The sequence below is a fragment of the Chiloscyllium plagiosum genome, chromosome 43, assembly GCF_004010195.1.
Source record: "Chiloscyllium plagiosum isolate BGI_BamShark_2017 chromosome 43, ASM401019v2, whole genome shotgun sequence".
In the NCBI taxonomy this organism is placed as follows: Eukaryota; Metazoa; Chordata; class Chondrichthyes; order Orectolobiformes; family Hemiscylliidae; genus Chiloscyllium; species Chiloscyllium plagiosum.
In genome coordinates, this window is record NC_057752.1 from 779,649 (window position 1) to 796,741 (window position 17,093).

General features: G+C 43.1%; 1 protein-coding gene across 4 annotated transcripts in view; it reads left to right on the forward strand.

The window, feature by feature from the left end:
* The window catches only part of LOC122543279 (arf-GAP with GTPase, ANK repeat and PH domain-containing protein 1-like), a 200,698-nt gene that overhangs the window by 125,240 nt on the left and 58,365 nt on the right, over positions 1–17,093 (forward strand). For all 4 annotated transcript variants that reach the window (XM_043681772.1, XM_043681769.1, XM_043681770.1 and 1 more), the window contains exons 4-6: positions 1,344–1,429; positions 6,288–6,429; positions 14,853–14,987. In XM_043681772.1, the coding sequence (XP_043537707.1) occupies positions 1,344–1,429; positions 6,288–6,429; positions 14,853–14,987 (363 nt within the window). The remainder of the gene's footprint in view (positions 1–1,343; positions 1,430–6,287; positions 6,430–14,852; positions 14,988–17,093) is intronic.

Consider the following 17,093-nt stretch of genomic DNA (forward strand, 5'->3'; position numbering starts at 1 on the left):
CAGCTAGAGCCTTGGTTTAATGTCTTATCTGAAAGATGACATCTCTGACATTGCAGAACTCCCACAGTACTGTTGTGGGAAGGTCTGTCTACATTATGTGGTCGAAACCTGAAGGTTTTCTTTTATTACTCAGTCATGGGATATGGGCACTGCTACAAAAGCCAATACAGTGGAAACTCGATTATCCAAACGTGATGGGCGGGCACTATTTCGTTCGGATAATTGATTATTTGGAAAATCGATTAAATACCTTTCCTCTGGGGCTCGGAGTTTTAAAATCTGATCCCTATTCAGGAGACTGCAGCAGCAAAACACCCCAATCCACCCCCACCCCTCTACGGGGCATACAGACTGCACACCAACAACAAGACTGCTGCTGCCTTTGTGGGGTAAGTCTCCAAATAGCGCACACACACACACACACACATTACTGCAAATTTTTGACGGGTTCCATGTTTGCCCTGTACAGGACAATGTTGGAGAGATTATTCCTGGGAAGCGGGGGGTGGGGTGTTGGTTAGGGTATACCCCTTTGTAGGACTCCAGGGAAAATGTGGGGAGAGAGAGAGGGCGGGAGGTTAGTCATTTGGAGACGATGCCTATTTAATCACTGTAAACAAAAGATGCAATCACTGCTGGAAACAAGTCTTTGATGTAGTGTTTCTATTGGGACCTTGAGATCTCCTTCTGATAGTCCAATTTTCAGATAATTGGTATTCGGATAATCGAGTTTCCTCTGTATATATTGCTCATGAGAAGGTAGTGGTGTTCCACCATTCTGGAGTATAACAGATTGGCTTGTTGGGTCATTTAGAAGGGCAGTTAAGAGTTAGCCAGATTGCTATGGTCTGGATCACATGAGGCCAGACCAAGTAAGAACCATCCCTAAAGGATACTAGTGAACCAGATGAGGTGTTACAAGAATCTGGTTGTTTCATGGTCACTGATACCAGATTTATTGAATTTACATGAAATATCCTTGCTGCTCTGATGGGATTTGAATCTGTGGATCATTAGTTCAGGCAGCTCAGTAATTGATTCAGTAACATTACCATCATGTCTCCTACCCTTATGTTTTTTGACTTGATGGCAAGAGTGCTACCCACTGGATGACATCATTGGAGGGCTGAAACACATGTTGAGGAATGGTATCACACATCACCGAGATTACACACTGATGAGTTTTAGAGGTCATCTAACTTCTGCTTTTGAGTACAACCAGTGGACTTAGACCATAAACCATCAGATCAAGTGTTTATTTGCAGAAAACTTGAAGCAGTTTGTTTTTTTAAAAAGTCTATTTGTCTGAAGAATTTATTGTGTATGCACTGTGTCTCTGCTAGGTGGTCGATACAAAAAGGAAATCAATGTCAATGGTCAGAGCCATTTGCTGCTGATCAGGGATGAAGGAGGTCCTCCAGATGCACAGGTACGTGTCTAACACAGCTATTGAAAGCGAGGCATATTGATCTACATGAGGGAGAGATTAGCCCTACTATAATCAGCTTCTCATGAAAAAAGACATAAGTAGGGTTGGCTGGAGTCATTATACACACAAACTTTAATCATTGAGCCTCAGGCTGTCTGAGAGTTTCCATATCAAAAGTAAGTTGTTTCCCATGCAATACCATGACAATGTGAGGTGGGCTGAGAAAATAAAACTGACAAATAAGGATCATCAGACATTTAAGTTTGTGTTGTAACATCTGTGATGTAAAACTAAGCAGAATGTTCTGGCGTACAGCTACTGTCTGTCTATGAATTGTTGGCTGTGGACCAGTTGATAATATTATTTTCTTCGGAGTCACAAGGTTCCAGGTACAAGTCCCATTCGATTGTGAGCATCAACTCAAGGTTAACACTTCAGTGCAGCAATGAGGGAGCACTGCATTGACAGAGAGGGCTGCTTAGACAGTAAACTAAGGCCCCGTTTGCCATCCTTAGGTGGATGTAAAGGATCCTATTTTGAAAAGTGTTCATTCACTGTCACTAGGTCAAAATTCTAGAACTGTCTTCCTACACCTGTCTCTACACCCCAACGACTGCAGTGGTTCAAGAAGGTGGCGCACACTACCTTCTCCAGGGCAATTAGGGATGGGCAGTCAATAATGGCTGAGCCAGCAACTCCCACATTCCATGAATGAATTCAAAAAAGACTCGGATAATTTTACCCCATGTCCCAACTAATGTTTATCCTCCAGTCAACATCATAAAAATAGATTATTGGGTCATTATCAATTTGATGTTTGTGATCATTTTTTGGCTGCTGCATTGCTTACATTACAACAGAGACTACATTTTCAAAGTAGTGCTTTGAAAAGTCTGGTATTGTGAAAAGTGCTTTATATATACAAGTTATTTTATTGATGGTTATTCTCAATCAGGAGGCAGTGGGAAGGATGATTTGTTTCAGCAAGGTTGTCTTCTGATAGCAATTACCCTCTGATAGAAATTTGATATTTGGTGAATGGCAAATGGAGGACAGAGTCCACATCCTGATGAAGGGCTTTTGCCCGAAACGTTGATTTCGAAGCTCCTTGGATGCTGCCTGAACTGCTGTGCTCTTCCAGCACCACTAATCCAGAATCTTGCCTGTAATGTCCAGTGTGGTTGAATAGCCTGCTACAATCCCTGTTTAAATACACACATGAGAAATGGCCATTCAGAAAAGGTGCCAGGCAGTGTTAGTACTAGATCCCAGGAAGAAGACAACACGGTGGCTCAGTGGTAGCACTGTTGCCTCACAGTACCGGGAATTTGGGTTTGATTTCAACCTCAGGCAATGGTCTGTGTTGAATTGCACATTCTCCGTGTGTCTGCCTAGGTTTCCTCTGGGTGCGCTGGTTTCCTCCCATAGTCCAAAGATGTGCAGGTTAGGTGGATTGGCCATGGGAAATTGTCTGTAGTGTGTAGGCTAGGTGGGTTAGCCATGATAAACGCAGGGTTACAGGGATAGGGTTTGGGGGTGGGTCTGAGTGGGATGCTCTTTAGAGGGTTGATGTGGATTCGATGGGCTGAATGACCTGCTTGTACACTGTAGGGATCCTATGATTCAGGAGAGTGGGGCAGTAAATTACAGGCATAGAAGTTGAGTAGGATTGGAGACGTTGAACTGAATCAAACGAAAGGGAGCATTTTCAAACTGAAAAAGCAATTAACTTCACAGATTCTTGCACAAAATCAGTGTTTGGGGGAGAGGATGCAGAATTCAAATATACACTGAAAATATTGGCCTCCGGCATTGTGACAATTAAGCCTCATGCCTCATTGGCAGTCACAGATTTTCTGATGAATGCAAATCAGAGGGGCCTATTGCAGTTTGTTGGTCAGGTTCTAAATGATTCTGGCTAGTTCCAGCCATGGTTCCTGCATGTTTTCTTTCTGGTGGGGTGGGGGTGTGGTGAAGGGGGTGTTCCCAGAGAAGAGATTTCCATATCATTTTCATAGAGCAGGGAGGACTAGGAATGGGGATAGCTCAGTGCTCCAATGTAATAGCTCACACATGTATGGGAATTAAAATGTACTCCCTGACCCTGTGTTAATTTAAAACAGTTAAAATACAGGTTCCTGATATTGAATTTCCTGCCCACTGTGTTTCTTTGTCTTTAGGAAGAAAAGATTTTATTATAAACTATTTCAAACCTTTTTTTTCCCTCCAGTGGTTTGAATAAAGGAAGTATTAAAATTTTAAATGCCATTAAATGTTTGAACTTGTCTGGCTTTAAATTCCCACAGGCATGATAAGCTGTTACATTAATATAGTGCTGATTGATGGGCTATACTCCACTTTTATAATGGGTCCATTTTCCACAATAAAAGCACTCTGCCATTGAACAATCGGCAAGCTATCATCGCCTGGCATAATAGTTAAAAGATCAGTTATTGTGCCTCATAATTATTTATATACAACAATTTGATTTATTATGGACTGTGTGGAAATTTTCCTATGCTTGGCAGATTTCAGGGATAGCCTGAGCCTGAAGCCAACCTGCCATGGTACAAACAAATGATTGAGACAGACCGAAGTAGTTAGTTAAATAAGAATTGCCTCCTGGGCACAGCTCAGTTGCATGCTTTGTGATTTTTTTACACCTGGAGTACCAAACGGGGAGACGCTGAAGCTTAGTCATTCTTCCTTTGATCCTTTTGTTCCTCCATTCTTGCCATTACTATTGTAGAATATTACAGCACAAAGACGGTTGGGCCCATTTTTGATAGGTGCTGTTGATTCTGTTTGCACCATCCTATCTGGCATTACAAAACTACCCGTCACCTATAACAGTTAGGAATACTATAAGGTATTGGCCCCATATCTTTTTTTTTATTCATTGACGGGATGAGGGCATCACAGGCTAGGCTAGCATTTATTGCCCATCCCAGAGGGTAGTTAAGAATCAATCTAATTGCTGGAGTCAAACTTAGGCCAGACCAGGTAAGGATGGCAGTTAGATTAGTCAACCAGATGGGTATTTCTTGACAATCGACAATGGATTAATGGTCATCATTAGACTCTCAATTCCAGATTTTTATTTAATTCAAATTCTACCAGCTGCCATGTCAGGATTCGAACCTGGGTCCCCTGAACATTACCTGGATCTCTGGTCCAGCAGTAATACTGCTCCCTATCTGCACTTATAGTAGCAATATTCAAGCGGTTCACAGTTCCAGCATACCATCAATATTTCTAACTTCTCTGTAGTAAACAGCAGGATTGGAACATCTACTCGCCATTTTCCTATTGTTTCAGTTTTCTTTCTTTCTATTTTTAAGTAAATGATCTGTGCTTCTTTCAGATAGCAGTTCTGTGATCTGTTCCTGTGCCCTACATATTTCTGTCTGGTTATAGCAATTCCAGTCACAAGCATGTTACACATATAGAATTAACAGGACCTATTTTCACTCACCCATAGCTTCCAGTTATTTTTCCTCACATCCCTGGGACAGGGTGCAGTTCAGTGGGCATTCATTATCTTACTGAAATGCCTTATTACAAATATCAATAAACAAATTATTTGACTATACAGGGCATTACAGCTAAGTCAAGGTATATTTTCATCTGACATGCATATAAATGAGGGAGTCAGTTAGTTTAGTTGGCTGCTGGCTAATTTGAGTGACGCTAACAGCTTAGGTTCAATTCCTGTACCAGCTGAGGGCACCATGATATCTCCACATTTCTAACCTCGCCCTTCATTCGAAACATGATTACCTTCAAGTTAAATTAAGCACCAGTCACTTCTTTTTAATAAGAGAGCATCCTATGGCCCTCTGGGACTATGGCATCTCTCAGTTAACTGACGTGTGCTTCCATTGGTTGCCATGGATTTGCAATGAGGAACTAGAAACGTCCAACTGTATACTGGATTGGAGAAAGTGAGGACAACAGATGCTGGAGATCAGAGTCGAGAGTGTGATGTTGGAACGACACGACAGGTCAGGCAGCATCCGACGAGCAGGAGAATCAACATTTCAGGCATAAGCCCTTCAAGAATTTCTTCAAGGTAGGCATCCCTGATGAAGGACTGTATACTGGATATCTTGTTTTACCAAACCAGCTGAGTTACCATGAAGGATTCTCTTTCTCAATCTCTTCTCTCACCTGAGGTGTGGTGACCCTCTGGTTAAACCACCACTAGTCATCTCTGTGGTGAGAGAGCAGCTTATGGTCTGGTAAGACTATGGAAACTTTACTTTTACTTTATTTCACCGAAATCATGACTGAAAAGAAGAACATTCAATCCATTACACCTGTGCTGGTGCTCACTCATCAGCTGGAGCAGCCAACTTGAATTCCACGAGGCAACACTTTCATTAGATATTACCCCTGAACTGGGAGGTCTGGGTTCAAGTCCCATCTGCTTCGGAGATGTGTAATAATATCTCTGAACAGGTTGATTTGAAAAATAGTTGTAAAAAAAAAATAGACTGGTAATCCACTACCCCAGGATAATGTTCTCTGAAATGGGCTCCAATCCCACCATGGCAAAGGTGAAACTTAAATTCCATAAATATCTGGAATTAAAAACTAGCTTAATGATAATTACAAAACCATTGTCAATTCTTGTTAAAACCCACCTGGTTTACTAATATCCTTTAGGGAAGAAAATCTACCATCCTTACCCAACTGGTTTATAATTGACTCCAGATCCACAGTAATGTAGGTGACTCTTAACTTCTCTCTGAAACAGCCCTAGCAAAACACTCAATTCAAGGGAAATAAGTGATGGCAACAGATGCCGAATTCTGCAACAACAATTTTTAAAATTATTCAATTTTTTCCCTTACAGTTTTCAACCTGGGTGGATGCTGTTATATTTGTCTTCAGCTTGGAAAATGAGAAGAGCTTTGAGGCCATTTACAATTACTACACCAGACTCGCGAGCTACCGGAATACAGCTGAGATTGCTGTGATGCTGGTGGGATCACAGGGTAAGTAAATTTTAGCAATGCTCCATCTCTGTCATATCTCAGTGCTGGTTGCTGTTTAGGGAAATTAGGGTAGGGAGGGAAATTCTTTAACTGATGGAGGAGTGGTTAGGGAAAACAAAAGAAGCCTTCTTCCAGCTTGCTCTCCCTACTTACAAAGTCCGACATTTCAAAGCCTTTTCCTGCTCTCAAAATCAGTGGGGTTCTCATTGAATTCCACCTTTATGTGTCAATGTTATCATTGGGTCCTGGCTGCTATTTTATCAAATAACTCCACAGAGGCCAGTATCCTGATAACAATTCACCTTTTATTTACATGCGGAGAGTCCTTGACATTGATCCAGCTCCCTCAGAGCCAGCTCTCAGAGTGAACAGTACACTGACACTCCTGTTCTTTTTTTTTCTCGTTTTTTTTATGCTGTGTGATCAAAACAGTGAAAGGGAGGGTAAAGCAATCCTGTTTATTTTTTATTTTTTTTTTATTCTAACCCCCACACTACCACCTAAGTGCGGTAGTGCTTACTTTTCCCCCAGCACCCATGGTGTGTGTGTGTGCAGGTGTGAGACACAGTGAGAGACACAAGGTGCACGAATCTTTATTCAATTTCCACCACCAGGAAGATAGGAAAACACCCGGGTGGCCAGTGACAAACACTGCCCTTCACATCAAAGGACAGTGCTGTGTGATCAAAACAGTGAAGGGGAGGGTAGGGACTAAATCAAAATAGAATTGGAGGGAGAAACGATGCACTCCACTCCCTGCGGCGCCCACCTCTCCCAGAACAACTCCAGGGTGTTGGTCGACGCCGCGTGCTCCTTCTCCAAGGACACCCGGGCTCCAACGTAACCGCGGAAGAGGGACAGGCAGTCGGCCCACAGCGCCACAGAACAAGCAGTTGGGCTGGGAGTCCGTGAACCATCGCAATCTGCGGTTGCAGGGGGCTGCTGCGTGCAGCACCCTCCACCCCAGATCCCCGAGAGAAAGGGGGAGGACTCCCGCGTAGAGAGCCCTCCACTGGGGATCCCCACCGCCCGGTGGCAAATGGGCACGCCAAGGCGTGTCCGGACGGTGGATGAGGGAGAAGAGGTGGACGGTGTGCAGCAGCAGTCTATACAGGGCCCTTCTTTTCACATCCCTAAATGAGACAAAATTAAAATTCCGAAGGCGGCTCAGGTTGTGGGGCGCAGGCTCCCGCGGGGCACAGGCTTCCGCAGGGACACTCCTGTTCTTAACTGTCAGCCAGGGCTCACTGATTGGACCAGATTAACAACCCCAGTCAAGAGGACCATCTGGCAGACCTCCTTACATTCTCTATATTTAATGTTTTATTTTCTGAGTTGGGAGGTCACTACAGTTTTGCCATCAGGGAAAGTTAAGTAATAAAGGGATTGGGACCAGAAGTGGCTATTCAAAATAAGCTTATTTTAATTCTATTTTGTGGCCAGGCACAGCAGAAGTCTAGGCCCCACAAGAAAAGCTGAGCTCTCTCCTGGAGTGACCCTGCCTCTTCTGTCTGCTCCCATAAGATTCTATCTCAGAGCCCCTCCCCTCTTCCCCTATGTGTTGTGGGCATCTCCTTCCCACTTATCTGGGCAGGAAGTGAATCAGCAATAAGTTAGTAAGATCCATTTTCTGTTGTGGTGAGTGAGTTTCTAAATAATGCAAAAGCAAATGTACTGCAGATATTGGAAACCTGAAATAAAAGCAGAAAATGCTGGAAACACTCAGCAGGCCAGGCAGCCTCTACAAAGAGAGGAGCAAGAGTTTAATTCAGGTTCATAACTTCTGACTTCACAGGTAACGTAGGTCACACTTTCCAAAGCACTTCCTCTGTTTCAAGTGAACTCACCTGTCCAGAAATGGGGTCAGGGCTGAGATATCTGTAAAGAGATTTTCCACAGTTGTAGTTTTGCTTATTATAACACAGTCAGCCAGAATCTAAAGTACTAGCAACCTGAGAATATTTTTTTTTCAGCCAAATGCACTGTTCCTTTGAGACACACTGGTGTGGTTCAGTAATGCAGTCCCCCAGCAAGAGGAAACTAGAGATGTAGCATTCGACAAAAACAAGTTTCAGCCTATTGTCCACCAGCTACACCCTGTCCTCCAGGCATTGACTGTTTACTTGCAATACTATTCTCTGCCATCAACTGTCTGACTCTATACAGTGCTCTGCTTAAGTGGTCATTTGTCACAAGAAGTATTGGTGCCACAGAAGGCAAATCCTGCTCTTGCCTGACACAGTTTCTCCCGCCATTCTGAAATTCCATTCCAATGCCTGCACATTTTTTAAAATTTTAAAAATATACCTTATTCATAAAAGTCTTTATATATACATACAAAGTCTCTAAAGACGGTTCTGTACAGTCTTAGCATATTGAAAACAAGCAATCTCCCAACAGTTCCAAAATGCCCAAAGTATCTCTTAGTTATGCGTATATTTGAGGCATTAGGAGGGTTCGATAACTGAATGGACCCCCATTGTATTTTAGCTGAAAGACCTTAGACGATGGTCTTTCCCCACTGTGCCTTAGCTGCCCCAAGCCTTAGTGCATCTCTCAGCACGTACTTTTAGACCATGAAATGTGCCAGTCTGCAACATTCAGTCAGGGTCAACTCCTAGCCCTGGAAGACCAACAGGTTTTGGGCAAAGCTAGGAGAGTTTTTCACCGAGATGATGGTCCTCCAGGTGGGGTCGATGTTTGTCTCTGTGGGTGTCCCAGGAACTGCCCGTTCCTGGGAATCATAGAATCAACAGAATCATAGAATTCCTATGATGTGGACACAGGCCCTTCTGCCCAACAAGTCCACACCGACCCTCTGAAGCGTATCCCACCCAGACGCATTCCCGTACTCTAATACTCTGCATTTCACCTAACCAACACATCCCTGAACACTAGGAGCAATTTAGCATGGCCAATTAACCTAACTTGCACATCTTTGGACTGAGGGAGGAAAACAGAGCACCTGGAGGAAACTCACGCAGACACGGGGAGAACGTGCAAACTCCACACGTACAGTCGCCTGAGGCTGGAATCGAACCCGGGTCCCTGGTGCTGCGAGCCAGCAGTGCTAAATACTGAGCCACTGTGCACAGAGTACTGCTTCATGGATCTGCTCGAGATGAACCTCGACAAAAACCACTGCATCTCTTTCCAGACTTCCTTTGTAAAGTCACATTCCAGAAGGAGATGTGTGACAATCTCTATCTGCCCCCCAGGTGAACAGAGACCAGGCAAACATGAAGGATCTCACAGGTAGTGCCCCTCTCACTGCCAGCCAAGAAATGTCTTGGTGCTTATTGGAAAGTTCTGGCTATGAGAAATTCTGCCAAATGACTTTTTTTTATTTCAAAAATATACTTTATTCATAAAAATATTTTGATATCTATACAATTGGTGATCCCATTCATATGTATACATTGCATTTCTTTATATACAGAGATCAGACTTAATCATTTGTATATACAAGTCTGTATGTCGACCATCCAGATATTTAACTGAGGCGTCAGTGGAGCCCAAATACTGTGTGGGCCCCCTGTTCTTCCTTGGCAGGCAAACCTTACACGGTGGTCTTTCCCCACTGCGCCTTTGCGGCAGCTGCCCCAAAGCTTCAATGCGTCCCTCAACACATAGTCCTGGACCTTGGAATGTGCCAGTCTGCAACACTGAATCGGGATCAGCTCCTTCAACTGGAAGATCAACAGGTTTCTGGCAGACCAAAGAGCGTCTTTCACCGAGTTGATGATCCTCCAGGCACAGTTGATGTTCGTCTCGGTGTGCGTCCCAGGGAACAGGCCGTAGAGCACGGAGTCCTGCATCACGGAGCTGCTCGGGACGAACCTTGGCAAACACTACTGCATTCCTCTCCAGACTTCCTTTGCATAGGCACATTCCAGAAGGAGGTGTGTGACAGTCTCGTCCCTTCCACAGCCACTTGGAGAGCAGCGTACAGTGGGGCAGAGAGTCCGGGCGTGCATGAAGGATTGCACCAGCAGATCACTTCTCACCACCAGCCAAGCCATGTCTTGGTGCTTGTTGGAACGTTCTGGCGATGAGGCATTCAGCTAAATGACTTTGACAGTCTGTTCAGGGAACCGCTCAACAGGATCCGCCCTCTCCTTTTCCCAAAGGGTCTCAAGGACACTACATGCTGACCACTTCCTGATGGACTAACAAGGCAGGAGAGAGAGGACAGCCCTGCCTGACTCCGGATCTGATCGGGAAACTTTCTGATTCTCACCCATTGATTGAGACTGCACTGACAATATTAGTGCAGCCACACACAAAGGTGGCCATCAGGGTGAGGGTGGCATTGGGCGTGTTTTTCCCCCGTTCTTTATACAGGTCTTTATACATTGTGTCCCTTCGGACCCTGTCCATCTTTGATCTCCACATGAAGTGGAAGATGACCTGGGTGACTGCGATGGCACAGGTTCTGGGGATAGGCCAGACCTGTGCCACGTATAACAATACTGAGAGTACCTCACACCTGATGATCAGGCTTTTTACCCGCGATGGAGAGTGACCGTTGCTCCCATCTGCCCAGTTTCTGCCTCACTTTACTGATACACTCCTCCCAAGATTTGGTGCACGCCCCAGCCCCTCCGAACCAAATACCCAGCACCTTCAGGTGGTCAGTCCTGACAGTGAAGGGGATAGAGGATTGGTCGGCCCAGTTCCAAAAGAGCATGGCCTCGCTCTTGCCTCAGTTTACCTTGGCTCCCGAGGCCCGTTCGAACTGGTCACAGATGCACATGAGTCTGTGCATGGACAGCGGATCCGAGCAGAAAACGGCGACGCCATCCATGTACAGGGACGCTTTAACCTGTAGGGCCCCGCTGCCCGGAATAGTCACCCATCTCAGGCTCACATCCTTCCTGATGGACTCGGCAAATGGCTCTGTGCAGCACACAAACAAGGCAGGAGAGAGAGGACAGCCCTGCCTGACTCCGGATCTGATCGGGAAACTATCTGATTCTCACCCATTGATTGAGACTGCACTGACAATATTAGTGTAGAGCAGTCGGATCCAATTGCAGATTCCCTCCCCAAAGCCCATTTTGGAGAGGACATCTCTCATGTACGTATGCGATATTTGGTCAAAGGCTTTCTCCTGGTCCAGGCTAATGAGGCAGGTGTCCACCCACCTATCCTGCACGTAGGCGATCTTATCCCTGACTTTGATAGTGATCAGTATGGCAGATTAGCGTTGTAAAAGGCATTTATATAGTACCTTTCACCTGCATCTCAGGATGTTCCAAAGCACTTTACAGTCAATGAAATACTGTTGTCACTGAAATATCAATTTCTGTTAATACTGTCTTCCTTCAACTTAACCTGTATATTTTTTAGCTGTGCTTTCTATAAATTGTGTTTTGGACATGCAGTTCAACTGGAAATATCAGATAAATGGTGTCAGTGTGAACATTTCAACAATAACCCATGCTGTGTATTGCTCTGGTCGGTCAGCTGGCGTGAATGGATTTTTTTTGTTCTCTTTGTTTCTCTTCCACTTATTTTCTCCCCTCCCCCAACTCAAAAGGCCTTTAAATTCCAGCTTTGTGATTGGCAAAAAGCCAAAGCAAAAAAATAAAGTATGCATATGCTTTGTTAAAATTGACCTCTGTAACAAAGCAGTGAATTTCTTCATAACTCTTGAGACTACAACTTATTTTCTATCCCTTTTTTTCTCTACACAACCTCTGAAGAAAAGTCCACAGAAAAGCGAAGGGTATTTAAACCTCAAATATGTCCTCCGCTCATAAATGTTTATAAATGTGTGCAATTTCAGGAGGGAAAATATTATTGTCTTGAGAGAAGCTGCAGGCTGGAAGCTAGTAAAGATGATCTTTAATGGGCATCAAATTATTTGATGATGTAAGGATGTTGAGTGTCAAATAGTATTTCACTGTTTGGCAGCACATCAAAAGGCCTGAAACATAGCTGTGATTGACAGAGCATCAGTATAGTGTGTTGTTTTCCTTTTTTGTATTGAAAATCCTAGCTGAAGGACCAGCATCCACAATATGGGATACAAGAATGAGTACAGATGAGAGCGGCCATTCAGTAGATCACAGGAATAACCCTTAAAGCCTGTTCTGACATTGTCAGATTGTGGCTGGTCTGTATCTTGACACCATTGATTCTGCCTTTGCTTCATGTCTTGGGATACCCTTGTGCATCCAGTATCTATCAATCTTGACTTTGAAAGATTCAATTCATCCTTAGCTGTCTTGAGAGAGTTCCAGGTTTTCACTAGCCTCTGTGTGAAGAAATGCTTCCTGATTTTACTGCTACATAGCCTTACTCTAAAATTAAGGCTTTGCATTGTTGTTTTGGATTCCAACCTCACAGGAAATTATATCAAACCCTTTGAAAATTTTCAACACCTTAATTTGATCGCCTCTCAAGCTTCAAAACTCAAAACGATACCTACCACGTTTATGTAACCTGTCCTCATAATTTAACCCTTTCAGATCCAGTATCATGCTGGTAAACCTATACTACATCTCCTCCAGGACCAAATGTATCCTTTCTGAGATGCAATGCAGAAAACTGATGGGATCTGACCAAGGCTCTGTACATTTAGCTCATTCATAGAAGCCTGCAGTTACCCTCACCTGAATTTAAATTGTTTCCATGCATTTTGTGTCCATTATCCTATCCAAAAGAGCATTCCAGATATTACTTGAAGCAAGGTCTCCTTCAGTGTTGTGAGAGTAGATAAGAAGACAGAAAACTTGATGACAAGGTGATGCCGATTGGTTTTCATAGCCTGAAAATTATAGGAGGAGAGGGAGTCTGCGGAAGCTGAGGAATTCCAAACCTGAGGTTGTGGGAGAAAGACCATTACAGCAGGAGATAGTGTGATGGACCTAAGAAATAGGCATGGGTGTGGGCCATCTGTCCCTTTAACCTGTTCCACCTAAGATTCCATTGAAGATCCACCTCCTATCTCAACTCCACTTTCCCTGCCCTATCTCTCAGTGCTCTAAATGCCCAAAAAATCTATTGATCTTGAATAAACTCGATGACTGAACATTAACAGCCCTCTGGGATAGAAAACTCCCAAGATGCATAAGTTTCAAAATTTTGACAAAATGTCTCCTGATCTGAGTCCAAAATGGCTAACTTCTTATCCTAAGATTGTGAACCCTGTGGTTCTAGACTGTCCAGCCAACAGAGGAAAGCAGCCTCTCAGCAATCTACGTTCTCAAGCTTCAGAACTTTGTACAGCTCAATGGAATCACCCTTCATTCTTCTGAATTACATAGAGTAGAGAAGCAAAACATTGTGGATACTGGAAATCTGAAATAAAGACAGAAACTGCTGAAAATACTTAGGTCTGGCAGAAAATGTAGTCCTGCTCTACTCAATTATGTAATCATTTCAATGCGGTGAAGGTAGAGGGATAACAATGGTCAGGTAGAATGACATGTTTAAAGCCTAGGGGCCCTGCCTGCATTCATTTCAATAACATAAAAAATTTATAAGCACAAGGTCAGTCTGAGTCAGGTCTTCAACATAGACACATTACCAGTACCACACTACTCTATTATATATACTTTTACTGTATAAAACTGCAAGGGGATCTGTTTCTTCTGCTGTAAGTGTTCTAACAATGTATTTCTTTATCACTAACCATTCCAATGATTGTTCTACTCCTGAAACTAGAAGACTTATTATTATAATAATGATTTTCAAAACAGCTCTATTATTTCATGACATGTGGGTATTCTTGGCAAAGCCTCCATTTGTTACCCATCCCTACTTGTCTGAGACTGAGGGCAGTTAACAGTCAGCCACATTGTTCTGGGTCACATGTAGGCCAGACCAGGTAAGAATGGTAGATCTCCTTCCATAAAAGACCAGATGGGTTTTTACAGCAATTGATGCTGATCATTACTGCTAATAACTTTCAGTTTCTGATTATTTTGTTAAAGTAACTTATTCAGACATGTTATGACACACTTCCATGGCAGATGAGGCTTGAACCCAAACCTTCTGACCCAGTGGTAGGAACACTGAAGCACATGACACCCTGAATTTGAGAATGATTTATTAATTGAATTTTTATGAATTTAAAAACCGCCAGTTGCCATCATGGGATTTGAACCCACATCTCCTGAATATTTGTCTGGGTGTCTATCAAGCCAGTGATATTACCACTGCACCATCATCTCCCTGCAGCATATTTGTATGACTTGGAAAACTATTTGACTGCAGAAGAGTTATTCATTTATCTGGACAATCCAAGTAATCTTATTTGCCTTTGAATAGCAATTATATCAATAAATAACAATATATGAGATGTTAATATGCATACATTGCAACCATAGAAGTTACAATGGGACCGTTCTAGCAGCCACATGCCTTCTGTACAGTATTTGCTGTCTGAAAGATTTCCTTCACTTACTTTACAGATGCAATCAGTGCTACCAATCCACGAGTCATTGATGATGCTCGGGCACGAAAACTCTGTGCTGACCTAAAACGCTGCATGTATTACGAAACATGCGCGACATATGGACTCAATGTCGATCGAGTGTTTAATGAAGGTAAGGACTTTGCTCCTGGCAAGTTTTAAATCTGAAGTTCACCCTCAGGAACTGTCTTCAAATGCTATCAGAAAAGAGACAAGGAAAGTTGATGTGGTAAACTGGGCTGAATGGTCTATTTCTGTGCGATAAAATTCTAATGAGTCAGTAAAGCAGCTATTTTTCACTACATAGAGCCGCAGCAGAATTACAGCACACAAAGGGGTCATTTGGTCTACCCATATCTGCGCTGGTTTAATAAATTGGCCACCCGTTCTAGTTCCAGTCTTGGTCCGGGCCATGCAATTTATAACGCATCAAGTGCAGATCCAAGTTCCTTTTAAATGAGTTGAAGGCTTCTGACTTGACCATCAAAATGGGCAGTGAGTTCCAGACACCTAATAGGCTTGGATGAAAACGCTTTTCCTAATATCCTCTCTAATCCCACTTCCAAACGTCTTAAAATTGTGTACCCTGGTAATTGAGCTCTCCACTGTGGGAAACAGGTCTTCTCTGACCAATTTATCCAAACCTAATGAAAACATAAATCTGCTCATGTACCAAGTGAGGTATATGGTATTGTAATAATCTTATTAAAAACAGCAATCTGGCAGCAACAATGTAAACAGTCAATGGCCTGGTACTGTTTTATTCAGGCTGAACACTTGGTTTCCATTGACTGCCTATGAATATCTTCCTCACCATGGTTGTGAAGCGGTAGCCAGAAACCCGTGAGGAAGACATAAAATAATGCAGATTGTTTCGTAAGTGCTTGCATATCCTCACATTCGAACTTTAGCTAATACTAAATTGGAAAAATTAAACAGTCCACTATGTTCCAGCCTAGCAGATCTTCCTTTTGATCATCCCAAAAGATGACATAAGAAAGAAGGACGAGACTTGCATTTCTTTGGCACTTTTCATCATCTAAGGCTGTCTCAAATGCTTCACAACCAATTACGTATTTTTGAACATCCAAACATTCCTAACTTGAACCAAGCCCAAAACTGGTTCTTGATCCAGCAATACCTCCAGTTTATAATCCCTCCATGGTACTGTCCCTCCCTCATTCTGTAACCTTTGTCAACTCCACAACCCTCTGGGATATCTGTTCCTCCAATTCTGGCTTCTTGAGAAATCTCAGTTTCCGGGTTTTTTTTTTCTGAGGGCTCCCTTGAGGCTACATTTTGATTTTTGGGGCCATTTTTAAATTCTCAATAATTCCTTTCTTAGGCAATGCACTTACAGGGCAACATTACCTTCTGTATTTGTTTGATATGCTGTATAGGGTATTTGGAATCACACAGAAGCAGAATTAGAAGGGTTTATCAATATCCTCAATAATTATGAACCCTATTAAACTTAGAGCAGCAACACATAAGGAAAGCATTAATTTCCAGGATGCCACAGTCTTGAAATTGGCACAAGACAATAGGCTTAGATTAGCAAAATAATTGACATGCATTTCTACACCCAAAAACCCATTGCCCTGAACATACCTTCCACAGATTGGTGAGGTAACAACTAATAAATTTCAATCAAATATTCATAAGGCTGTAATATTTTAAACAAGTAGTTAATACCTTTTTTTAACTGCATCTCAGATTAAAATTTTATAATTGACACAGCATCCTTTATAATTGCATCCATTACAATCTTTCTAATAGAGTAGCTCCTGAAGATGTGCGGCTTTAAACTAGAGATAGCACATCAATTTGCAAGTTATTAATTTCCTCAGTGATTTCAGATTTTCTTAGCTGCTCATTCACTGAGTGTTCCTTTGTTTACAGCTTTGAAACTGTTATCTCTACCTTGCAGCCTCTTTGTCTCTTCTCCTTCCTTGAAGCCTGTCTCTATCAACCACCACTCTTTGAAGCCTCTCCCTCTCTCTCACCTCCCCCTGTAACCGCTCTCTCTCCAAACCCCATGAACCTCCCTCGATTCTAGCCAGTTTATGGCCTCCCAGCTCCCTTTGTGGCCTCCTTCCGTTCCATAGCCCATCTGCCCCGACCTCTGACCCGTTGCAGCTCTCCTGTCTCTCCCACCAGATACCCAGACCCCTTGTGGCTCCTCCATCTTCTTCAACCCCCCCCCATCCCCTTCCAAACCTTCACTCTCTTTGTCCTC